Raw genomic sequence first — 26028 nt, forward strand, 5'->3', positions numbered from 1 at the left:
CCTCTTGCTCCTCCTCTGTGTAGCATCCCACCCCGCCCTCGAGCCCCGCGGTTTTCCACCCGAGAGGCGAGCGGCCGCACAGCCCCGAGGGGCTCGCCGCACCCTCGCCCCGCTCCCTCCGGGTCTGCCTAGGCCCCCCGGAGGGAAAACTATAGAGAAGCTGGCGCGGCGCCGGGGAACCCTCGGCCAGCACCTGCTTTCCTCCCTTTCCTAGTCCAGCTCCCTGGATCCCGACACAAAAGAGCCCGGAGCTTCGCTCCAGCAGCCGAGGCCCGCACCTGCTGAAGCCCAGCACCCGCGGGGTTGATCTTTCCTCCCCAGCTTCGGAGAGCGCGTGGACCCTACCTTCGTAAGCTTTCTCCCCCGCGTCTGCACCTGGAGCAGCTGCGCGAACGTCGGTGCAGTTCAGCCCGGGCGCCCGGCGCCGGCGTCTCTCCCGGGCGGAGGTCTCGCCGGACCGCGGTGCGGGCCACTGGGCGGCGGGCAGAGTCAGCCAGGCCCAGCCCCGGAGCAACCCGGCCCGCGTGCTTCGAGGCCAGCCAAAGGTAACGCCGCGGGCCGCAGGCTGAGTCTAGATCCGCGACGGCTTCTTGCTGGTTGGGATAAAAAGCTTTAGTAATGGAATTCCGCAGCGGGTTTTTGTTTTCCTTTCCGACTAAGGTCGCTCATAGCAGTGAGGCATGCAGCCCTGAAAGGATCCTGTAGGAAAGGTGTGTTGGAGACAGAGAGATGAAGCCATTCCTTCCAGAAAGCGTTGTTAGTGGAGGAATCTAGGCAAAGCTAACATTTTGCTGCCTAGATTCCCTTGCCAGTGGCCTTCCAATACACTGAAAACTCTTTCCTCTTTCCCTTTGTTGGCTACCAGAACATCTTGCACGGTTTCAAATCAACAGCCATAGAGACATCCTAAACTTACCGCCTCAGGACACCCCGGGCACTCCGGGCTCCAGCTCTGAATCAACAAAGCTTCCTTCCAAGCTCAGCTCTCACCTTCTTCCACAAGGGCAGTTAATATAAATTTTCCTTCGTTCCAACACATCTTCAAGTGAATATCGCATAAGTTTAAATAGAGAATTTAACGAGTAGTTAACTGGAAATAAGAAACCCCTGTGATACATCATAAACTAGATTTTAAAGCATTGCATTATCTCAGAATTCAAACTACTGTAAACGAGCCACAGCTTGTCTGACCTTAAGCCTACTGGGATAGTTGTCAATATTTCTTGGAGAAAAAACTTCTCAGAGGATTTTTAACTACTCAGTTGATTCTTGTCTTTCACAGAGAAATCCCAGGCCCTTCTGCCAGGAGACCAGAGAGGACTGATTGTACTCAGTTGCCTAAAAATTTACATTGAAGCTAGTGGTAGCTTCATAAACAGTTTTACAAAACAGTTAAGTAATTACTGGCTCAAAAGGTGAAAATCATTTCTTTGCTCTTGAACATTGAACATTTCAGGAGTAATTACCTGGCCTCACCATCTGCTTATTCAACGTGTTTTTTTTTTTTTTTTTAAGAGAGACTTTTGTGGCCTTCATTCTCTCATGTGTGAAGGCATTTATTCTAAATGAACTCATAAAAGGACATTTTCTAAGAACATTCCCAATGAAAAGGCTATTATTCTGGTGCCTTGTCTTCCCCACCAGTTATCCTCATTGCAGAAATAGCTTTGTTTCTTTAAAGTGGTTGCAGGAGAGACCAATGACAGAAAGAATGAAGGAAATTTCACCAAGATCATGCAAGCTGAGTGCTTCCGAGGGCTAAATTTAATTTTCTTATTCTTTCCACGTATTCTAGGCTTTGCCTATTTATGCACAAAATATTCTTATGTACACTTATTTTTCACTTCCTATCCCAAAAGGGTTTTCATCCTAGGGAGGATCTCAAAGGTTTTCTAAGGCAGTGATTAAATTAAATGAAATAATTATTCGGTGATAAGTTGGACACAAAAAAGGTTTTGGTAACTAGTAATTTTGGCTTAACAGCTGTGTGCATCTTGTCCAGTTTAGTTAAATTACCCCTGCTTCGGTTATCCATTTGTGCTTCCTTATCTCTGTGTGTGTGTGTCTGTGTGTGTGGTGAGAGGAGAGCATTGATGATGGTGGGAACTGCAGAGACTGAGTACATTTTCACATCTCACTATAAAGTAGAACAAAATATCTATAAGCCAAAGCTGCAACAAAGCTTTAGCTTTCCTCTTTGATTCTACAACTACAAGTCAATTGCTTGTGCAACCAAGTACCAAGAGATACACCTAATAATTTAAATATTAATTTTATTTAGAATGTTTTGCATATTCCAGTCTTTTGCATATGGGTAAATTATCAAATAAAGGAGTTAAATAACAGTTATGTATCAATGCTATAAAACATTGTGGATTGGGGGTCTAATTTCTTCTTTATTGCAAATAAAACATGGAAGGATGGAGCATTACATCTCTGCACTGACTCTCACAGTTACCATATTTTCCTGCCATCCGCATTGCCCTTCTTTACCTTTCACCTTAGATCAATTTGTCCACTTCCTTAAGATCTGCCTTCTTCAAGAGGCCTCCTTTGGTAGAACTGACCACCCCGAGATGGCTATCTTACCTTGTCTTTCCTTAAACATCTATGCACACCTCGTGCCAGGCAACCATATATCTTCATGTTTCTTATTTTCTTCCATCAAAATTAAAAGTTCTATACATGCAGGGGTCTTTTCTTCCACATCTATGAAACAGTAGTCACTCAACGACATGCATGAGATTCACAGAGACTGAGTCAGTAAGTAAACACTTGCACTGAAGAGAATCCTTTGTAGGACTTAGAGGATCAAGAAGAGGTTTCATAGTCAGTGCACTTGGGTGACATGTGTGTTGACTGCCAGCAGTGTTGATGAAAACTGACACAGCTCTCATCCACATGAGTGTACATGCTTATGTTAGCCTCTTACTCTCTCTGCCATTCAAGAAAAGAAGAATGGACTGGATTCTAAAAATTTCTGTTACTATCTTCAAATAGGGCTTAAATAGTCTTTCTTCTTTACTACCTCTTTGCTAATCTTAAAGAACTAGAGATTTTGAGGATGATTAGAAAGTAATAAATGTTGGTGAAAGTTGTAGGTATAATGATCCAACTCCTATTGCAACATAAGACTCACTAGAGGTAGATGGATAAGTTAATGGTATTTGTAAAGCTATGTTTAAGATTAATAAAGGGATTTTATTTTTTAACTTTTTATTTTGTATTGTGGTGTAGCCAATTAACAATGCTGTGATAGTTTCAGGTGTACAGCAAAGGGACTCAGCCATGCATATAACAGCATCCTTTCTCCCCTAGACTCCCCTTCCATTCAGGCTGCCACATAGCATTGAGCAGAGTTCCATGTGCTATACAGGAGGTCCTTGCTGCTCATCCATTTTAAAAATAGCAGTGCGTACATGTCCATTCCAAACTCCCCACCTATAAAAGAATTTTAAATGAATTATTTTTTGAAAACGATTCTCCCAAGAAGAGGGATTAAAATTTTGTTTTCTTCTAACTCATTCAAGTACTGGTTAACAAAGAGATCATTTATGTCAGGTATAGAAAGAAAACATTTTCCAAAGTAACTGACATTTGACTTGTAAATCAGCTACAACAACATAAGATTAATGACCAGTGCTACTTCCTAATATTGTATTATTAAAGCGGATAACATAAATTAACTCAACTGCTCTTTTAACGTCTTATAACTGAAAATATCTGCAATAATGTGTAAGAGAGAAAGCATTCTAACTTTTACAGATATCTGTTATACATGTATAATGGTATTTGTGTATCTTTGGGTTTCCAAAGTATCAAGTATGGTGCGAGTAGCAGTACTCAAGTTAATGTTTATAATCCAAATTAATTTGTCTTTTGTTTTGAATGCTTTTATAATCATTGTTCACTAGGCCTAAACAGACAACCCCTGAGCTATTATCCTAATTTTTTAGATAAGGAACACTAAAATCTCTATAAGGTGATAAAAAATCTTGAGTGACTGAAATCTCTTTCTTTCCTCATTTCAGTACTGGAGGGAGAGAGGGAAAGAGAATATACAAATGCTTCATCATGTAATAGTCTCATTGCTTTCTGTTTTTTGCAGTACTGCAGGAAAATGTGTTTACTGACAGTTACTAACGTGATAAATCACTAGGCATACATAACTTTTACAACTTCCGCTCTCAACTGGTGATAATTGACTTTGTATCAATCACAATTTTGCCTCAGTGATATATATATTCACTTATGTAAATTTCTTGAGAAATATTTGGATGAAATATCAAAATACAGAGATAAAGATGTAAAATATAGTATAAACTTAAACATTACTTCATAATTTGAATTGCTCTTGATCTAATTATTGATATAGGAATAGGTTTGAAACAATAATCGTGTAGACACTTTGTAGCAAGCATAATGTCAGAATATTATTATATGTGAAACACCGATCTGTACCTTTCAGGAATATGAGTTAGAGATCTTAGGTTTTAGCTTGTTATTTGGTCATTGAATAAAGATTTTTTTTAATGGAAATCAAGATATTGTATACTTTGGAGTCAAAGTATTATACAAGGAAAAATGAAAATGATCCCTGTGATGTTAAATCATGTGCTTTTTCTATTTTAATTTTACTGACCGTATGACACTGAAGAAGGTCATTTAGTTTCTCTGAGTCTCAATTTTGGGGTATGTACAATCATAATAAGGTGTGTGCCTATCTTCTAAGGTTGTAGGGAGGATCAAATTTGTCAATGCACATGTGTAAGATGCCCCCTATTAAGACATTGTTATTTTGCTTATTATTCATATAATGAAATAGCCTTTAAGAATACGATATTTGGAGATCACTATAATTAAGATAGTGTATCTATTGCTGAAAGAGCTGATTCTGATTTATAGAGCAAAAATTTTAAAATTAAGCAAGCTACTGAAAATGTAAATATAGGAATTAACTCAGTAGTATATGTTTTTCTGTCCCCCTGAAGGCTGGAGAGTAGTATCTGTGTGTGCGTGTGTGTGTGTGTGTGTGTGTGTTTATGTAACTGTGATTGTCCTAAAAGAACCTAAATAACGCTCACAAACTTACATTACTCTTGGCAGAGTAGCCACAAAATAGTGAGCAAGGATGGCTGACCCCAGCGTTCCAAGTCCTCATACAATCAAAGAACAGACTCACAGAAAATAAGCCGGAATAGATATACTGCACTGACTGACGACCTCCTTTGAGGAGGCGTTAATTTAACTTTAAACCCTGATCTCACTGAGAGCAGGGGAGAGAGGGGATGTCTCCAAAATGCAGGAGCTGTTGCCATAGCATTTTCCTTCTCTCTTCCTGCCTACTCCTCCTCCCCCAAAGCAGCAACAAATGGTGCTCTACCGCTTTCTTTCAGGAACCGGATGCATTTTCAGAAGCCAGGACTCCAGTGGTGTGATGTCTTCACCACCTAGTCACCGGTAGGGATACTGAAGAAGTCTGAGGTGCTAGTAAGTTTCTCAGGACAGAATCATCTTTGCGGATGCAACTGCAGCACAGGAAACTGGGAGAATCTGAGCCCTCCCAATTCTCACTGGACCTCTGCATGAGCCCAGCCACCGTCACTTCTGCAACACAGCCGAATTCTTTCAGCACTAGCAGACGAGTCCGGCTCCCTCGCCGCGCGTTCCTCCCCTCCGCAGTGAACGGACTCGCATCAGCCCGCTCGGGTGCCGTCCACGCCGCGGCCGCCCGCGCACCGAGCTCTCGCCCGCCTCCTGCCCCCTCTCGCGGCCCCCGCCCGTCGCTCGCCCGGCTCACTCCAGCCGTCACTTGGAGGGATTCCCTCTCGGGCGGCCTCTGCAGCAGCACCCGCTGGCCTTATTCGCGGCTCCGGGAGCATGGATCTCCGCAGAAGAGCCCTTCTCGGCGTGGATGGACTTCGAGTTCTCCTGATGCTGTTCCGTGAGTAGCGTTTTGGGGACGGTCAGAGCAGGGCGCACTCTTTGCAGAGAACGGAACGGGCACCGTACGGCAGGCAGGTAGCTTAAGGTCAAAACGTGGACGTAACGTTTTGCGGGTTGGTTCTCTTTGTAGGGGCGGGGGGTTGCGGAGGGCCTTCCCCTTGGTAGCAGGGAATTCCCCAGAGAGCCACACACCTGTATGGCAACCAGACGTGGTGCTCACACGGGCCTGCTTCGTGGCTTAGACCATTGGCGAGACACCTTTGTTTTAAAAGCCTAAAATGAGGAAAAAAGGCCAGTCGGATTCCAAGTCAGTAAGGCTTTAAATGTTTTCTAATTTAATTTTATTATAAATTAACAGCAGTCGAATTTGTTGCCGCTGGGGCAGAGAAACGGCCCGCAGAGCGCATGGTAGCCGGCGAGGAACTTTGTCACCCCGAAGCCTGCGGACTGTGATGTCTCTCCACCTTGAGCCCCAGACGCGTGGGCTCGCTGAGCCCTGAACAGATAGGATTTGTTTTTTTCCGCAGATACAGTGACTCGAATCATGGCAGAACAAGAAGTGGAAAATCTCTCAGGCCTTTCCACTAACCCTGAAAAAGATATATTTGTGGTGCGGGAAAATGGGACGACGTGTCTCATGGCAGAGTTTGCAGCCAAATTTATTGTCCCTTATGATGTGTGGGCCAGCAATTACGTGGATGTAAGGCACTTTTTCCCTCCCGGCTTGTTCCTAGGGCTCCAGGGGCGAAGGGCACCCTCCCTCAAGACCCCGTGAAGACCTGGGTCGCCCGCCTTCCCCCCTAAGCCCTGCAGGCTGCTCCTGAATGCTGCATGGGGGTTCCGGCTTGTAACGCCTTCTGCTCGCCCCGCCTGCTTGGAAAGTAACCCCCCCTCTCTCCGCTCCCCTAACGGCCGGCCGGGTCTGCACGCAGAGCATCTAACCGCATGTTCCCGGACCTGGGAGCGCGCGTGAAGGAGCGCCCAGGCGCGCCAGACCCGGAGTTTGGACCCGCCGCCCTTTACAGCCCCCACGGGGCCCCGCGCGCTGAGGGGGTGCGGGGCGTCTGTGTTCCCAGCTGATCACGGAGCAAGCAGATATCTCATTGACCCGGGGAGCCGAGGTGAAGGGCCACTGTGGCCACGACGAGTCGGAGCTGCAGGTGTTCTGGGTGGATCGCGCGTACGCACTCAAAATGCTGTTTCTAAAGGTAACTGCTAGCGAGGCTGACCGAGCCCCTGCAGACTCCGGGGAGTGCGGGTGGGTAGGGCCGCCCCTCTGTCTCCCCGGCCCTCTCTGCGCCGGCGGTTCACGCGCACCTCCTCCGCTCGGCAGGAAAGTCACAACACGTCCCAGGGACCCGAGGCAACGTGGAAGCTGAGCAAAGTCCAGTTTGTCTACGACTCCTCAGAGAAGACCCACTTTAAAGACGCAGTCAGTGGTGAGTAGAGGTCAGCAGGGCTGGAGAGGGACCCTGGGGAAGAGCACACGCTGCTGGGATCACAGGTGTGGAAGCGGAATTCCTTAGGGTTTTGGAAACGCCCCAGGCTGGCTCTCCGGGATGGAAGAAGGGAGCGCGCCTGAGTCCTCTGGCCTTCAGGCCTGGGAGACGCGCCGCAAACTCCGGGCCTGAAGGCCTTCGCCCACCGCCTGACTCGGGATGAGACGCCTCCTGAGGGCCTGTCTGCCCGGGATTGCCTCAGGATGGTTTTCTCAAGATTTCTCCTTTAGAGGAACGCGGAGAAGGACTAAGGCTGTATTTTTATTTACTTCTGCCTTCCCCCCCTCCTCCTTTTAAAAAGTTCTTATGCGCTAAAACACCAAGGGGGCAGTTATGACTTTCATTTTGGGTCAGAATTTGCTGGCCTTTCAGATCTTTCGGCCCATGGCTCGGGCCTCACCACATCTTCAGTCGACTGCAGACACCCCAGAGTCGATTCTGAACCGTGTCCTAAATGTATTACTTTTTTTCATGCCCATCACTACAACAGTTCACCCAGATCCTCCAAAAGTATGGTGGCAAGGAACATCCAAGCTCCAAATAATAATGTTGGCATCTTCAGGCACCATCCAAGATCACACTGAAATTTATATATTTATTTTGTAGATTATCTGATCTACTAATAAAGAAACCATCCATCACCTGGGCACCTGAGTTAGGACACGATTTTTATTGAATATATACAAAAATACATATATCATCTCTTCCATTTCACCCCTTATCAATCAAGTAAAAAGGGCAATTTCATCTCTTTATCAAAGTTTCTGTTCAAATATTTCCCACAGTTAAATTAGACTGAAGAAAGAAAAACCTTAATCCTGGGAAGGAGAGAAGGGAGGGTGGCAGGCTTCCAGAAATTATGTATCTGTACAGGGGCATCAGCCCAGAGCACTAGCAGCCACCGTGCTTTGCTGAGAAAGATATTTTATATTTTGCAGAGCAGTGTGAGATGTAGAAAACCAAGTCACTGTTCTTTGCATATTTTGAGAATCTCTGTTAGATTTTATTATAAAGGGTTGGAGGTTTAGGTATCACTCTCTGCTTCCAAAAAGAATTTCCAGATTACTGTTTAAGGAGCCCATGCTCATGAAAGGACAGGGGCATTCACATTTGCAGAGTCTTAGCCAGATAGAGTAACAGGGCACGTCAGCGAGTGGGCTGAGAGGCAAGAGCCAGCTGTCTGGATCACCACAAGGAAGATTCTGCTAGCCACAGGCACCTGACCATTGCTTTGGACCCTTCCTGCAGCTGGGAAGCACACAGCCAACTCGCATCACCTCTCTGCCTTGGTCACCCCAGCCGGGAAGTCCTATGAATGTCAAGCTCAGCAGACCATCTCACTAGCCTCCAGCGACCCACAGAAGACAGTCACCATGGTCCTGTCCGCGGTCCACATCCAGCCCTTTGACATCATCTCTGACTTTGTCTTCAGTGAAGGTAGGTGGGTGGGGAGTCCGGAGGAAGGAAAGAATCCGAGGTTGACTCAGGCTGGAGATGGAAGGTGACCTGTAGGGCACCAGGCTGCTACCCTTGGGTTGTCTCTAGGGTAGCATGGCCCTGCCTCCCTCTGCGACGCTTCTTAAAGACTGCAGGAAGCCGACTGAAAAAATGGCTCTTCCTGCTCTTTCTTTCTCCTTCAAGTCCTTCTTTTCCTCTCTCCTTCTCCCTCTGTTCCTTTTCTCCTCCCTCCCGATTTCCCTTATTTTTTCCATTGTTTTCTTTCTCTCCTCCTTTGGCAAAAGAGGAGACTGGATAGGAAGACAGTCAGTTGGAAAAAAGCCTAGAATTTGATGCAAGTTTCCCAAGGAAAAAGCAGCTGAAAATTCCAAGCAGTTATCTAGAGAGCCGTGGATTGGAGAAAGGTCTTTGCTTGTATGGGTCTCAGTATCTTCATGGTCTCTAGACATGTCCAGCCCTAGGTTCTACCACTGTAAATCTAAGTTTTGTGTGACCAAAATGCAATAAGGGTGGGTGTGTGTGTGTGTGTGTGTGTGTGTGTGTGCACGCGCGCGCGCACATGCGCAGGTTACACAGAGAGACTCGTGAAGCTGTGCCTCTGCTCAACGTTCATATTTATAAGAAGGGACACCAGAGAGGCCCCAAGGAGGGAAGGGTCCCTGATCTTCTCCCTCTGAGGAGTGCAAAAAGCTGCTTCTCAGTCTGTTCCAGCCCTGAAAGGAGATCAGGCAGGATCTAGCAGAGGCGTGTTTAGAGGATCCACATTCTCTTGGTTTTCTGCATCCCAGCAGAAGTAGGGGAGCTCACATTCTGCAGTTTGTCCAAACCTAGCAACAATTTACACTGGGCAAGCATAGGGAAAGTGAATTCCTCTAGTCATTTGTTTTTTCTCTCTGTGTTGTCTAGAAGGGGCTTCCCAGGTAGGTCAAGGTAAAGAATCCACCTGCCAGTGCAAGAGACTCAGGTTCGATCCCTGGGTCGGGAAGATGCCCTGGAGGAGGAAATGGCAACCTATACCAGTATTGCCTGGGAAATTCCATGGACAGAGGAGCCTGGCGGGCGATAGTCCCTGGGGTCACAAAGGAGTTGGACACAACTGAGTGACTAAGCATCAACAATTGTCTAGAGGAGGTTGTTAGAGACAGTTTGATATTCTCATTTATTCTTTGTGGTTAAAAAATGAGATTTTGGTTGCATTATGGATGCTCACCTTTGGGCTGGGGATCCCCAGGTGAATGCCACCATTTAAATGTGTAGAATATTAGGGAATCTGCCTCTGGTCACACGAAAATCATTAAAGAATTCCCAAGGTGTCCAGCTTTCATCAACTACCCCTCTCAAAGCACACAGAATAGAATCCCTCCCCGCAAGATTATTCAGAAGGCATTTGGGAATTCCTCAGTCAAACTCTCCTTGAGGGAAAGGCCTCGTTCTTTCTTGTCATCATATTATTTAGCACCTAATACAGTGCTTGGCACATTGCAGATGCCCTGTGAACTTCAGCTGAACTGACGTTCCGAAGCTGTGGACTCAGTCAATGTGTGCATTGCATGCGCTTAGTCGCTCAGTCGTGTCCGACTCTCTGTGACCCCCTGGACTGGAGCCCGCCAGGCTCCTCTATCCATGGGGATTCTCTAGGCAAGAGTACTGGAGTGGGTTGCCGTGCTCTCCTCCAGGGTACCTTTCCCACCCAGGGACTGAACCTGCATCCCTAAAGTCTCCTGCTTCGGCAGGCAGGTTCTTTACCACCAGTTCCACCTGGGAAGCCCCAGGCTCAACTAATAGCTGCAAATGCTTCAGTGCTAAACAAATCAGAATTTAATAGATTTAGAACAGCAGTGCCGCATTCCCCTGTTATGCGGAGTATGGGCTATTCCATCTTAATGTGTTTTCTACAAAATTGAAACGAAACATCAAGATGTTAACACTCAAAAATACTGTTGGTTATGAAGGTATTTATAAAATGGAAGTGTCTTTCTTAAACTCAAAATATTAAATGTAATGAAAAGTAATTGGACTTAATTGGTGACCAGGAATTCGTTTTGAAAATATTGGATCATGGAGTGCCCAGAGTCCCTGCCGCAGACACTTTTGAGTTTATGTGTGTACGTGCAGTAGTCCCTAATTGCTCTTTGTGTTTTCCTGGCCTGCTGTTTTTAGGCACTTCTTCACTTCTTTGTACCACTGGTGCTATAATTGCTGCTTTTACTGTTTCCTTACATCTCACCCCAACCCATTATGGGTTATTTCTAAATTGTTGCTTATAGTCATTTATGACTGGAGAAATCAGACCTCACGGATGTTAAAATTGTGTACAAAATAAGAGTAAATGGGTGCCAAATAAAGATCGGGGATACTTTCCTAAAAATCAGTGATTATTTTAGCATAGACTTAATGATCTCTGTGTACAAAAAGCAATTTTAATGCAGTTCCAGGATCTAAATGGATAGTCTTAGAGAGTTTGTAAAGACGTGTAACTTCCTAAATGCAGATATATTCAGCACAGGCAAATTGGACTTGTCTCACCAAGGCTTTTCTGGGTAATAATTAGGATGTTGCCTCCTGTGTGGTGCCTTGGGGCTCAGGCCTTGACGCTCCTGGGAGGAGGCAGGCCTCGGTTCAGTCGCTCATTGGATCGGTGTGCTTTTGTGTGGCTGGGCTCCTTTTGTTCCTGGCTCCTCCTGTCTGTGCCTCTCAGCACCTGCCCCCAGTATGTTTTGTAAGAGGCCATTTTACTTGTTTTAGTGGAGTCTGAAAGATTGCTTTTGGAGTGCCTTTTCAGAACCCGGCACTTGGCTCCCACTCCCCAAGAACAGAAGGGGACTCTGGATGTCTGGCTGCTGCCCGTGCGGGTGTGAGTGGGGGCTGCCTGCGTTCCAGTGGGGTGGTGGTGTCTGGTCACATGTCTGACACCCCCTGCAGGGCTGTGTACACGGCTTCTGGCATGTGCACGCAGGATCCGCCGCATGAGGGCGTCAGGTGAAAAGTCCGTTCCCTGGCGCCTGACCTAGTCTCCCACCTGCCTCCTTCATAGATTCTGAGACAAACGAGGATGGCTCAGTGAAACGGGTTAGTGGACACGCACACAGCACTCACAGAGCCGTTCAAGTAGGGCTGACATCTTTATCACACAGATCCCTTTAGGACGTTGAACTTGGCTGCTGTACTGATCCCGGGTGTGTCTCGTAGCCATCTGCACCGTGCGCAGCTCTGGCGATCTTTTATCCGCGGTCTGGAGGCGGGGCCCACGACGCCCGGGTGATGCTGCTGGTCCACAGCAAACTAACTGTAGGCGCCCCGGCGGCGGGGGGATTTTGAGCCGATTCAGGAAAATGATATGAAGATAAGAGGCAGTAACGCTCAAGCTTCCTGGGGGGCACTTGGGCACGGTTGTGTGGGGAAAGCCCTCCACAGCAATGGGACCATCCGGAGGAAGGTCTCTGGGGGCCGCTATCCTGGTGATGGGGAGGGGGTGTGAGGGGGGCTTAGTGTCTGGGTGATGTCCCCTGACAGCGTGGGGAGGGGTCCTGGGGTCGCAGAGCTTGGGGCAGCAGAGCTCAGGGCTTTATCTGTCTCTTCAATGGGTGACAGCTGTTGGGTGAGGTTTGTATCCAAAGCAGATAGGCCCTAAATGACTAGAAATTCAGGCCATTTTGTTAGATGGTTTTTTAGATGTTTACATGTTTAGCTGTTTAGACGTTTTTTAAAATAAGTGAATGTGTCAGAATTTGAGTTTGGCACAGGTGGGCTTTTGAGTTAATGGGTCTCAGCCTGCAGTGCAGGCATAACCCACCAAGGGGCCAATCTGTACAGGCTGGCTTCTTGCTATAAAACATGCGCTTGGTGTGGTGATGCTCAACCTGCAGTTCAGGGCAGCTCGTGTGTCCCTGCTGTGTGGGGCCCCTTGTCCTTCCCCAGTTTGTTCCTGGTGGTGGGGCCCTTTGAGGTTCAGGAGGCTTTTGTGATGGGGGTGGTGCCTCCCCGGGAGGGAGCAGAGCAGACTGAGTGTTTCAGTGGCTTCAGGTAAAGGCAGCTCTCATGCGTAATGACAGAAGAAATGTAACGGGACAAGGTGCCTCTGTGCCCCTTTGTGAAACGTTCGGTTTTAATCGGCGTTTATGTCACCACACATACACTGCAGCTGTTTAGTCGCGAAGTCACATCTGACTCTTTGCGACCCCATGGAGGTAGCCTACCAGGCTCCTCTGTCCATGGGATTTCCCAGACAAGAATACTGGAGAGGGTTGCCATTTCCAGGGCCTCCTTAACTCTCAAGGGGAGACACAGACAGAGAGACCTGTGAAGGATGGACTGAGGCCCCCGTTTAAGTAGAGAAACTGAGGCTCAGGGAGGTGAAGTAACCAGCCAGGGCTGTGCTCTGGGGGCTGCCAGCACTGTGACCGGAGCCTGTCTTTGGGTATCAGATCCTGTACGCTTAGCATCTTCAAGTCTCTCAGCTGCTCCCGCCGAGAAGCTGTACCAAACCCGTGAAAGCAGGGGCCACCTTCAGCAAGGTGGTCGGATGCCCTGAGTTCCTGAGCTCTTTATCATTGTTGCTAACAGTGGGATTGGGAGATACCACTTGATCTGCACTTTACCAGAACGCTGGGAAAAGCAGTCTGTATTTTATTGAAAATGAATGTACACCACCCCCAGCAGAGTGCCCCGAGGCTGGCTGCCGTGCTGCAGACCAGGGAGGGGTGTGCTGGTGCTGATCCAGAGCATCGCATGTGCCTGTGGTTGACTTGGGGCCTCCCAGCCAGGAAAATAGCGCCTGGGTAACTGAGCCTTCTCAGGGCCCCCTGGAGAAGCATCCAGAGAGAGACAGTCCTGTTATTAACACTGCAGAGAGCTGTGTCCAGGGCTGGAACACAATGACCCAGTGCAGGGCCATGTCGCCAGCCAGTCACAGAAAACTGTGTTCTTGTTACTATCCTGAAGCCTAGTGTTTTATGTGGGGCTCCCCAAGAAACAATCCTCTGTAAGGACATAAGGGCAGGTAGTTACCTACCGTTAGGTAGGGTTGTGTGTGTGTGTGTGTGTGTGTGAAGTCGCTCAGTCGTGTCTGACTCTTTGCGGCCCCGTGAACTGTAGCCCGCCAGGCTCCTCTGTCCATGGGATTCTCCAGGCAAGAATTCTGGAGTGGATTGCCATTTCCTTCTGCAGGGGATCTTCCCAACCCAGGGACTGAACCCAGGTCTTTTGTATTGCAGGCAGACGCTTTATGCTCTGAGCCACCAGGGAAGCCAGGGTTAGTTAGGGTTAGAAACACCTAACCCTATTTAGGTGTTTCTAAAAAGCATTGCTCAGGGAGTAGAAAAGTTAGGTGGGAAAGCTAGCAGCTAGTGTGGGTGTGTCGGAGAAGGCAATGGCACCCCACTCCAGTACTCTTGCCTGGAAAATCCCATGGGCGGAGGAGCCTGGTGGGCGGCAGTCCATGGAGCCACTAAGAGTCGGACAGGACTGAGCGACTTCACTTTCCCTTTTCACTTTCCTGCATTGGAGAAGGAAATGGCAACCCACTCCAGTGTTGTTGCCTGGAGAATCCCAGGGACGGGGGAGCCTGGTGGGCTGCCGCCTATGGGGTCGCACAGAGTCAGACACGACTGAAGCAACAGCAGCAGCAGCAGCAGTGCAGGTGTATAAGTGAGCAGGTCGCCCCGTGAGCACCGGGGCTCACCCTGATGGAGACCCTGGGAAAGAGTGTGAGTTACCTGCCAACGGCCATCTGCCTCTGATGGCTCTCTGGGCCGTCTAAGCTGCCCTGGAGTTAGAGTCCATGGGAATGGGTGGGAATGGTGACTGCCAAGGGCCTAAGACCCGGTATCTGTGTGCTGTGCCTCGTTCTGTGGTGTAGGAACCCTCCCGTCCTGGTGGAGCTCACAGTGGGAAAGAGTTTATACAGCTCTTCCTATGCACGCTGTTCCTGGCACACAGCAGCTTCCGTCAGTTAACCGCTTTTCCCGTTTACTGTTGTGCTCACATCTTGCTGAGCGTATCCGCTTATCTCCAACCAAAGATCTCCGAAGCCCACTCATCTTAGCACTTTTTCAGTACACAAAATACATTTCGCTGAAGTTACAGGAGCCCGCCCAGAGGAAATACGGAAAGAGGAGCAAGCCCGTTCCTTTTGCTGCCCCATCAGACAGAAGGGCACGCACAGCTGGTGTCCCTGCCCACTTTCTGCAGCGGGAGGGCCCCGAGACACCAGCAGAGCGGAGCAGTCCGCTTGCCCATCTCCACGCTGCCTGTTTGGAGACATTGAAGAGTTCTTAAACTTTTGCTCATCTCAGGGAGTAAGGACAGCTTTAAAATGCTCTGGTCATCAGAAAAGACAGAATAACTCTCGCATATGGAAGAACACCCTAAGATGCATCAGGATTGCAATGGTGGTGCCAGGGTTGCGGTTGAGGGCACCTGAGGTGGCACCTAGCGGCCGCCCATTGCACCTCTTCTATCTGATCTGACCACATCTAGTTCTTTCCATAGACTGCTCTGGTGGTTGCTTTTTTCCAGTCGTAGACCCTGGGCCTCTGTTTTGTGTTCTCTAGAACCGTGAGCACAGCCATGGTAGAGGTGTGGGGGAGCCCCAAAGCTGTGGAGGCAGACAGAGAGTCAGGGGTCTCTGAGGGCCCAAGGCTGGATGCTGAGCTGGGCTAAGCCAAGGGATGCTTTTCTCCCAGGCAGGGGTCAAGGGCAGCCATCCTCCGTGGTTACATAACCTGTGGGTTAACTCATCAGTTTACTTCACAGGAGCTTAACCCTGGTGTCCGTAGGGTTTGTGGATAGAATTCACGGGGGTCTGTAAATGTCAAAGGGAAACATTCCCATCTTTATTTTCACTGATTTCAAATTAATATTTAACATTTCCTTCGATTATAAAGGTAACAACCCACAGTGGTATTAGTCATACCCATGACTTTGTCACTAGCAGAAATCATAGACATTTTCTTTCCACATTTTGTGCAGATCTTGCAAAGTAACAATTACGCTGCTCACTGCTTTGCAATCAAAGCCAGCCTACATGTGTGCTAATAAATACATATATAACTGTCCCCTGAATTATTTTAAAATACTCTAATAGCTGATTTCAGTGTAGTCCATTTTCTGTGTAATCTTATGTTTTTCATTTTATGCATTTATAAGCATTTTTCTGAGAAGGGAAGATGGTTTCATCACACTGATACCAAAAAGAGGATAACTCTGCTTTAGTGGGTCATGACCAGCACTATTCTATTTATTTTTAATTGTACTCACGGCTACTATTTGTCACAATGATGTAGTAAGGATACACAGCTGGATCACAAGGGAAGAAGGCACAGTGGCTTCCGGAGGAACCCATGTACACGTTTCCTCGTGGTGCAGCGTGCAGACTCTAGGGCGCCCAGACTTTGCCGGTTGCGGCTCACAGGCTTCAGTGGTTGCAGCATGTGGACTCTAGGGCGCCCAGACTTCACTGGTTGTGGCTCACAGGCTTATAGTTGCCTGAGGGATGTGGAATCTTCCCAGAGCAGAGACTGAACCCAGTGTTCCTTGCATTGCAAAGTTCCTTATCCGCTGTACCACCAGGGAAGTCCTGGATGTTTTAATAACCTAGGCTAGGAACCCAATAACTTGAATGTTGTCCTATTTAATTGATGTTTTTATTTTACACTGTATAGAAATATTAAGGGGTTAAGTCTTAGAGTTGGTTGGGAAATACTGTTTCTGAAGAAAACATCTCCCTAAAGTTTCCTTGAGAAATCTTCTTCTGGGAAGGGGGTGGATATAATTGCTTTACAATGTTGCACTAGTTACTGTTGTGCAACAGTGTGAATCAGCTATGTAGTATATGCATATCTCCTCCCTTTTTTTGAGAAATCTTTTCATCTCTATCTGCCTTTTGGTTTTCTTAAGCAGACTTAATTAATCATAATTCAGAATATTTGGGTTGGAATTAATCATAATTCAGGATCTTTTGGTAGGAGCTCATTGCCTTTTTCTTTCACATTTCAGAGCATAAATGCCCAGTGGATGAGCGGGAGCAGCTGGAGGAGACCTTGCCGCTGATTTTGGGGCTCATCCTGGGCCTCGTCATTGTGGTCACGCTGGTCATTTACCACATCCATCACAAGATGACTGCCAACCAGGTCCAGATCCCTAGGGACCGGTCCCAATATAAGCACATGGGCTAGAGGCCGCTGGGCAGAGAGCCCCCAGCCGCCGCACCCCCGGCCCTGGCTGGATCAGGCAGAGAAACAACAGCACTTCACACCTGCACATGGGATATACCAACATAGCTCCAGTCAAACAGACTTGGGTACGCAAGGCTTGCTTGGCCTGCATCCATGCTTAAACAGGGATGGGGGGATTCGTTTGGATTCATGGGGTGAATGACATAGCCTTTCTCGGCTGAGAGGTAGGAGGGGTGGGGTCAGCCAGCTGTCATGCTCGTGGTGGCTTGGCCTTGACGCTCCAAGGAGCAATGCATACAACTCGGAGGAATATCTGACTCTGAAGTGTAAGGACTGGAACCACAGTTCTTTTGGAAAGACACCCCTTAAGGTTCGAGAGGAACATTGGATGCTCTGCTCCCTTGAGCACAGATGGCTTATCCTATACTATCGTCAGTGCACACAAAATACAGCCTCATGCTCCCTGCAGCAAGACCCCTGAACGTGATCCATGCTTCTGGCTGGCATTCTGCATGTCTTGTGATTGTCTCGGGAATGTTTCACTGCTCCCTGCACCCAGCGAATTCACAGCACAAGAACTTGTTTAACGTAACTATGCAGAGTTGTTTGGACTTTATGTCAGGTCCAGGTATGGGGACCTGAAGAATCAATCCATGTGAGCTTGTCTCTCAAAATGAATTAAAACACACTACTGTCTAGTATTTGGCTGCTTTCTTGAAACAAGTCAACAAAACTAAAAATGGCCTGTGTGGCATCCACAGGAGAGAAGGGGGATGATGAAGATGGGCTTTTCATTCCTCTAAGAGGAAGAGCCAAGAAAATAATAGCAGGGATGGAGGAGTTGGCTTTTCCAGGTGAAAACCATGGATTTGTTTTGGCAAATATAAATAGGTTTAATGATGGCACCTCTTCACTTGATCTTACCTAAAAAGCCGAGAAGTGATAATAATGGCACCTCTTGAATGGTTGATCTAAAATAGTTTCTGATGTTTCTTGATCTTGAGTCTGGCATTTCATTTTGTATTAAAAAGCTGGACCGAACATAGTAGCTTGGACTGAATTTTGAGATAAAATGTAACCTACTGAATTCCTTAGAGAAAGGTACATAGCTTGGATTTCATCCACCTCCTAAATAATCGTTGTTCAGTTCTGAGCTAGAAGAGTCAGATCCTCTCCTCTGGTGTTAGGGTGGGGATCCATCAAGCCCCATAAAACCACCCCCACAAGAGAGGCAGCTTGTGAGTTTTCTCCCCAAGCCTTCAGCTGTTGACAGAAGCACATCCTTAGTATTTCTTCATCCCAGCAAATCTTGCTAAGTATCGACCAGCTGCTGTCCCCTGACCTGCCCAGTTGCTGCTGTCAGCCTCAGTCTTTGCAAGAAGGATCTCTTTTCAGTGTCTGTCTGGTACCAGTGAGGAGCAAGCCCCGATTCCTGGTAAAAGCTGCGTGTGGCACAAAGAAACGGAGAAGCCCCTGGTGCTGGTGGACACCTGACCCCTGTTCACTCCACTCTCTCATCTGTGATGGGGGTGGAACCTGCTCCCCACCAGTTCACTCCACATGCTCATCTGTGATGGGGGTGGACACCTGACCCCTGTTCACTCCACTCTCTCATCTGTGATGCGGGTGGAAACTGCTCCCCACCAGTTCACTTCACTCTCTCATCTGTGATGCGGGTGGAAACTGCTCCCCACCCAGTTCACTCCACTCTCTCGTCTGTGATGGGGGTGGACACCTGACCCCCACAGTTCACTCTCTCATCTATGATGGGGTGGACACCTGCTCCCCCAGTTCACTCCACTCTCTCATCTGTGATGGGGGTGGAACCTGCTCCCCCAGTTCACTCCACTCCCTCGTCTGTGATGGGGGTGGACACCTGACCCTGACAGTTCACTCCACTCTCTCATCTGTGATTCTGGTGTACCTCTGCCACCCCCTCCCCAGTTCACACCACTCTCTCATCTGTGATTCTGATGGACTGCTGCCCCCCTCCTACCCAATTCACTCCACTCTCTCATCGTTGATGAGGGTGGACACCGACCCCCCTCCCAGTTCACCCACTCCCTCATCTGTGATGGGGGTGGACTCCTGCCCCCCCAGTTCACTCCACTCTCTCATCTGTGATGGGGGTGGACTCCTACCCACCCAGTTCACTCCACTCCCTCATCTGTGATGGGGGTGGACTCCGGCCCCCCTATTTCACTCCATTCTCACATGTGATGGGGGTGGACTCCTGCCCGCCCCCCCAGTTCACTCCACTCACTCATCTGTGATGGGGAAGACACCTCCTGCCCCACCCTAGTTCACTCCATTTTTCCATCATCTGTGACTGTCTCACCCTCCATGCCCCAAACATGACAAACTCTTTTCTTTTTAGCATCTCATGTATTTTAAAGAAATTTCCTATTTATCTTGAACAGGGTTTTATGGAGAAACAGGCTCTGAAGTATATCCATGAGTGACCCTTTCTGGATCCTCTTTAGAAAACTTTTGAAAACTTCAGAGTGGTATTTCTGAAAACTCCATGTTTACATAATTTGTTTAATCTACTTTTACAAAAGTAAAATTGTGTTTTTAAAGAAAATTTTACTTTCACAAAACAGGATTGATTACTAGCTTTGGAATCGTCGCTCATCCATTCATTCAGCAAATGTTTATGAGCACTTGCTGAGTGTAGGCTCAGTGCTGGGTGTGCAGCGGTCACCTTGACAACTGGGAGTCTCTACAGGGGCAGGTTTAACAGGAAAGTGCACATACACACAGATCACTGGAGAAAGAACAGGGTACCTCCGCACTTCTCAACGTGTTGCCACGTGGTCACATCCCTATGGCTAAGCTAATTAAATCTTTCTAGAATCCAAATTTTGTAATTCTCAAAACTGAGTGATTTATTTCTACCAGTGATACAAAGTTTGTATAAAAAGCCAAGACCATTACTATTATTACTAATTGTCTCTTCTTTATCTAGCAGTCCTAAAATTAAGTCTCAAGTTCAGCCTACTTTCTTCACCTTATTTTTCTCAGCCCTTTAAAAATCTTCAATATCAGATAAGCAAAATAAAGGAGGGCCCTCCTGATGAGGGCAGGGTTGGTGGTCTCTGGGTGGACAGGCAAGGTGCCCAGAGGTATGGCTCACGTCCATTGCCATTTTTCTGCATTGCCGAAGCTCCTGCGGCAGCAGCAAGCTAGGGCAGAGGTTTGTCTATCTGCATTGCTTCCCAGGCTCAGAGACAGGAAAGAAAACAACAGCTAAGCCACAGATGCTCAATTACCCCTTTAACCGTCATTTTTCTTTTTTACTGGAGTTTTAAACACAAATGCCTCCAGGCACAAAAAGATGCTGTGTCTGTTTGCTGGTCTGCCAGCCTGTAAAAGCCAGGCCATATGAAACATATGCACGTTTCTCAGGGGAAGAGGGAGTTTAATTTCTATTCTGAGCCTGATTCTTTGCGAGATTCCATCGCTCTTGGGAAATAGCTCCAAGTGAATCTGCCTCAAGGGCTGGAGAGACTGTTCTCCAGCCTAAGATATTCCTCTATATTGTAATAACTCTGTTCTTGCCAATTCCCCAGTCTTTCCATTAACAAAGACTTGGCAAATCCATGTGGATTAAGGAGATAGCAGAGAAATGAGAATGGAGACGTGCGAGGAGCGATGGCAGGAATGGCCTGCAGCGTGTGGTGGAGGCAGCATGCACTGGGGTGTTTCATGGGGCAGGGTTGTCCAAAGCGGCGCTGGGCACAAGCACCTCCCTGGAACAAACAGGTGAGCAACCTGAACCAGATGGACACAGCTTTCCATCTGTGTCTCAAAGTACGGCTTGCAAACAGCCTGCAACAGAATCATCCCTTGGGGTACTGAAAAATGGCAGTTCTAGGGCATCAAACCAGTGACTGAGAATCTCCATGCCGAGATCCTGGAATTGGTAGTTTGACTATTTGCTCTCTCCAAGTAATTCGGATGTAGCAGCATGAAAACTTCTGGTTAACAACAACAACAACAAAAACAGTTAGCTACCAGGATACTTGCAACATTAGCCAAATTATCGGGCTTCTCTGCGTTCATCTTCTCATCTGAAAGTGCAGCTCACTGCTCCCTACTTGCAAAGTTATGTGAGGATACACAACAGTACATTTAAATCCTGAGATAGCCCTAAGCACCCAAAAAAGATGTCCTTTTCATTATAGGGGACTGGAATGCAAAAGTAGGAAATCAAGAAACACCTGGAGTAACAGGCAAACCTGGCCTTGGAGTACGGAATGAAGCAGGGCAAAGGCTAATAGAGTTTTGCCAACAGTATGCACTAGTCGTAGCAAACACCCTCTTCCAACAACACAAGAGAAGACTCTACACATGGACATCACCAGATGGTCAACACTGAAATCAGATTGATTATATTCTTTTCAGCCAAAGATGGAGAAGCTCTATGCAGTCAGCAAAAACAAGACTGGGAGCTGAATGTGGCTCAGATCATGAACTCCTTTTTGCCAAATTCAGACCAATTGCAGAAAGTAGGGAAAACCACTAGACCATTCAGGTATGACCTAGATCAAATCCCTAATGATTACACAGTGGAAATGAGAAATAGATTTAAGGGCCTAGATCTGATAGACAGAGTGCCTGATGAACTATGGAATGAGGTTCGTGACATTGTACAGGAGACAGGGATCAAGACCATCCCCAAGAAAAAGAAATGCAAAAAAGAAAAATGGCTGTCTGGGGAGACCTTAGAAATAGCTGTGAAAAGAAGAGAAGCAAAAAGCGAAAGAGAAAAGGAAAGATAAACCCATTTGAATGCAGAGTTCCAAAGATTAGCAAGGAGAGATAAGAAAGCCTTCCTCAGAGATCAATGCAAAGAAATAGAGGAAAACAATAGAACAGGAAAGACTGGATATCTCTCCAAGAAAAGTAGAGATACAAAGGGAATATTTTATGCAAAGATGGGCACAATAAGGAACAGAAATGGTATGGACCTAACTGAAGCAGAAGATATTAAGAAGAGGTGGCAAGAATACACAGAAGAAGTATACAAAAAAGATCTTCACAACCCAGATAATCACAATGGTGTAATCACTCGGCTAGAGCCAGACATCCTGGAATGTGACGTCAAGTGGGCCTTGGAAAGCATCACTACGAACAAAGCTAGTGGAGGTGATGGAATTCCAGTGGAGCTCTTTCAAATCCTGAAAGATGATGCTGTGAAAGTGCTGCACTTAATATGCCAGCAAATTTGGAAAGCTCAGCAGTGGCCACAGGACTGGAAAAGGTCAGTTTTCATTCCAATCCCAAAGAAAGGCAATGCCAAAGAATGCTCAAACTACTACACAATTGCACTCATCTCACACACTAGTAAAGTAATGCTCAAAATTCTTCAAGCCAGGCTTCAGCAATATGTGAACCATGAACTTCCAGATGTTCAAGCTGGTTTTAGAAAAAGCAGAGGAACCAGAGATCAAATTGCCAACATCTGCTGGATCATAGAGAAAGGAAGAGAGTTCCAGAAAAGCATCTATTTCTGCTTTATTGACTATGTTGACTGTGTGGATCACAATAAACTGTGGAAAATTCTGAAAGAGATGGGAATACCAGACCACCTGACCTGCTCTTGAGAAACCTATATGCAGGTCAGGAAGCAACAGTTAGAACTGGACATGGAACAACAGACTGGTTCCAAATAGGAAAAGGAGTACGTCTAGGCTGTATATTGGAGAAGGCAATGGCACCCCACTCCAGTACTCTTGTCTGGAAAATCCCATGGACAGAGGAGCCTGGTGGGCTTCAGTCCATGGGGTCGCTAAGAATTGGATGCCACTGAGTGACTTCACCTTACTTTTCACTTTTGCATTGGAGAAGGAAATGGCAACCCACTCCAGTGTTCTTGCTTGGAGAGTCCCAGAGACGGGGGAGCCTGGTGGGCTGCCATCTATGGGGTTGCACAGAGTCAGACACGACTGAAGCAACTTAGCAGGAGCAGTAGGCTGTATATTGTCACCCTGCTTATTTAACTTCTGTGCAGAGTACATCATGAGAAACGCTGGGCTGGAAGAAGCACAAGCTGGAATCAAGATTGCCGGGAGAAATCTCAATAACCTCAGATATGCAGATGACACCACCCTTATGGCAGAAAGTGAAGAGGAACTAAAAAGCCTCTTGATGAGAGTGAAAGAGGAGAGTGAAAAAGTTGGCTTAAAGCTCAACATTCAGAAAATGAAGATCATGGCATCTGGTCCCATCACTTCATGGGAAATAGATGGGGAAACAGTGGAAACAGTGTCAGACTTTATTTTGGGGGGCTCCAAAATCACTGCAGATGGTGATTGCAGCCATGAAATTAAAGGACCCTTTCTCCTTGGTAGGAAAGTTATGACCAACCTAGATAGCATATTAAAAAGCAGAGACATTACTTTGCCAACAAAGGTCCGTCTAGTCAAGGCTATGGTTTTACCAGTGGTCATGTAGGGATGTGAGAGTTGGACTGTGAAGAAAGCTGAGCGCCGAAGAATTGATGCTTTTGAACTGTGGTGTTGGAGAAGACTCTTGAGAGTCCTTTGCACTGCAAGGAGATCCAACCAGTCCATCCTAAAGGAGACCAGTCTTGGGTGTTCATTGGAAGGACTGATGCTGAAGCTGAAACTCCAAAACCTTGGCCATCTCAAAATATATTTTTGTTGTCATGGTTATAATGTATTAAATAACAAGATTTGTGATGGGTCTAATAACTAGTATAGTTTCAAACAAAAAATAGAAATGATTTTTGGATGCATCTCCAATAAGTGTAACATGGTGATTTCTGCTGAAGAGGCATACCCAGGTGATGCTTATATTATGGTGATTTGGTGCCTATGTTCATAGGCACCAAAGAGAGAGTTGACTCATTGGAAAAGACCCTGATGCTGGGAGGGACTGGGGGCAGGAGGAGAAGGGGACAACAGAGGATGAGATGGGTGGATGGCATCACTGACTCAATGGACATGAGTTTGGGTAAACTCCAGGAGTTGGTGATGGGCAGGGAGGCCTGGCGTGCTGCAATTATTGGGGTCACAGAGTGTTGGACACGACTGAGAGACTGAACTGAATGGAAGCACACTGGAAATGCTCCATTGGGCTTCCCAGGTGGCTCAGTGGTAAAGAATCCACCTGCCAAAGCAGGACACCCGGGAAACTCGAGTTTGATCCCTGGATCAGGAAGATCCCCTGGTAGAGGAAATGACAACCCAATCAGTATCCTTACGTGAAAAGTCCTGTGGACAGAGTAGCCTGGGGGCTGCAGCCATGGGGTCACAAAGAGTTGGACATGACTGACCTTACATGTAATGACATTCTTCTAGAATCATTCTTTACATGTGTGTACAAATTTTACCAGCTATACACATTCACAAATGACCCCAAAAGACCAATACAGGGTTTGGTCTTTAACCTGGCATCCATTGTTCTATGTTAGTTTATTTTGAATTCAGAGAATGTTCCTATGCAGGGAGTCTCTCCACTCCCAGCCCAGAGGCTCAGGAGTTTGCCAGTTTGGGGGAGATAGTCAAAGTCCATGAACTTAGGTGAGAAAGAAAATTGCACTTCCAGTTTTACTAGCCTTAAATGAAAGGTAGCATTTCCTTCAATTATGGACATAGGCACCAAATCACCATAAGCATCACCTGGGTATGTGTCTTCAGCAGAAATCACCATGTTACACTTATTGGAGATGCATCCAAAAATCATTTCTATTTCTTGTTTGAAACTATAGTAGTTATTAGACCCATCACAAGTCTCGTTATTTAATATATTATAACCATGACAACAAAAATATATTTTGATAACTATGCTTTAATTGATTTCCTTTGTGAGCCTATGTATTTTATTCACTTTAAAACATTTTTCTGAGGAGTCCTTAGGCCTCAGACAGCCAAGAGGTACAAAATTAGGTTATGAATTTCAGGGTTGATGGCTACTTAAGTTGTCATTTCAAAAAGAGTGCATGTAAATATAAACTGAGTTACTTTGCTATATAGCAGAGATTGCCACATGTTGTGAATCAACTATTCAGATTCAGTTCAGTCGCTCAGTTGTGTCCGACTCTTTGCGACCCCATGAATCGCAGCACGCCAGGCCTCCCTGTCCATCACCATCTCCCAGAGTTCACTCAAACTCACGTCTATCGAGTCGGTGATGCCATCCAGCCACCTCATCCTCTGTCATCCCCTTCTCCTCCTGCCCCCAATCCTTCCCAGCATCAGAGTCTTTTCCAGTGAGTCAACTCTTCAGTGGGGTGGCCAAGGTACTGGTGTTTCAGCTTCAGCATCACTCCAAAGAAATCCCAGGGCTGATCTCCTTCAGAATGGACTCGTTGGATCTCCTTGCAGTCCAAGGGACTCTCCAGAGTCTTCTACAACACCACAGTTCAAAAGCATCAATTCTTCAGCACTTCAGCTTTCTTCACAGTCCAACTCTCACATCCATACATGACCACTGGAAAAACCATAGCCTTGACTAGACGGACTTTTGTTGGGAAAGTAACATCTCTGCTTTTGAATATACTATATAGGTTGGTCATAACTTTTCTTCCAAGGAGTAAGCGTCTTTTAATTTCATGGCTTCAGTCACCATCTGCAGTGATTTTGGAGCCCCAAAATATAAAGTCTGATACTGTTTCCACTGTTTCCCCATCTATTTTCCATGAAGTGATGGGACCAGATGCTATAATCTTCGTTTTCTGAATGTTGAGCTTTAAGCCAACTTTTTCGCTCTCCTCTTTCACTCTCATCAAGAGGCTTTTTAGTTCCTCTTCACTTTCTGCCATAAGGGTGGTGTCATCTGCATATCTGAGGTTATTGAGATTTCTCCCGGCAATCTTGATTCCAGCTTGTGCTTCTTCCAGTCCAGCGTTTCTCATGATGTACTCTGCATATAAGTTTGTCTGGAGTAACAGGCAAATTTGGCCTTGGAATACAAAATGAAGC

At 46.8% G+C, this 26028-nt stretch overlaps 1 protein-coding gene across 2 annotated transcripts; it reads left to right on the forward strand.

Annotated features, from left to right (window-relative positions):
* On the forward strand, positions 458 to 17776 carry LAMP5 (lysosomal associated membrane protein family member 5). 2 transcript variants are annotated; one of them, XM_018056917.1, is made up of 7 exons: positions 458 to 545; positions 5397 to 5944; positions 6474 to 6646; positions 7023 to 7154; positions 7280 to 7385; positions 8694 to 8882; positions 16899 to 17775. In XM_018056917.1, exons 2-7 carry the CDS (start codon positions 5881 to 5883, stop codon positions 17075 to 17077), a joined length of 843 nt encoding a protein of 280 aa, XP_017912406.1. In that variant the 5' UTR covers positions 458 to 545; positions 5397 to 5880; the 3' UTR covers positions 17078 to 17775. The 2 variants fall into 2 exon arrangements, with proteins under 2 accessions (XP_017912406.1, XP_013823872.2); XM_013968418.2 differs by lacking the exon at positions 458 to 545 and having other exon boundaries at positions 5220 to 5944; positions 8745 to 8882; positions 16899 to 17776.

Source organism: Capra hircus, chromosome 13, assembly GCF_001704415.2.
Source record: "Capra hircus breed San Clemente chromosome 13, ASM170441v1, whole genome shotgun sequence".
In the NCBI taxonomy this organism is placed as follows: Eukaryota; Metazoa; Chordata; class Mammalia; order Artiodactyla; family Bovidae; genus Capra; species Capra hircus.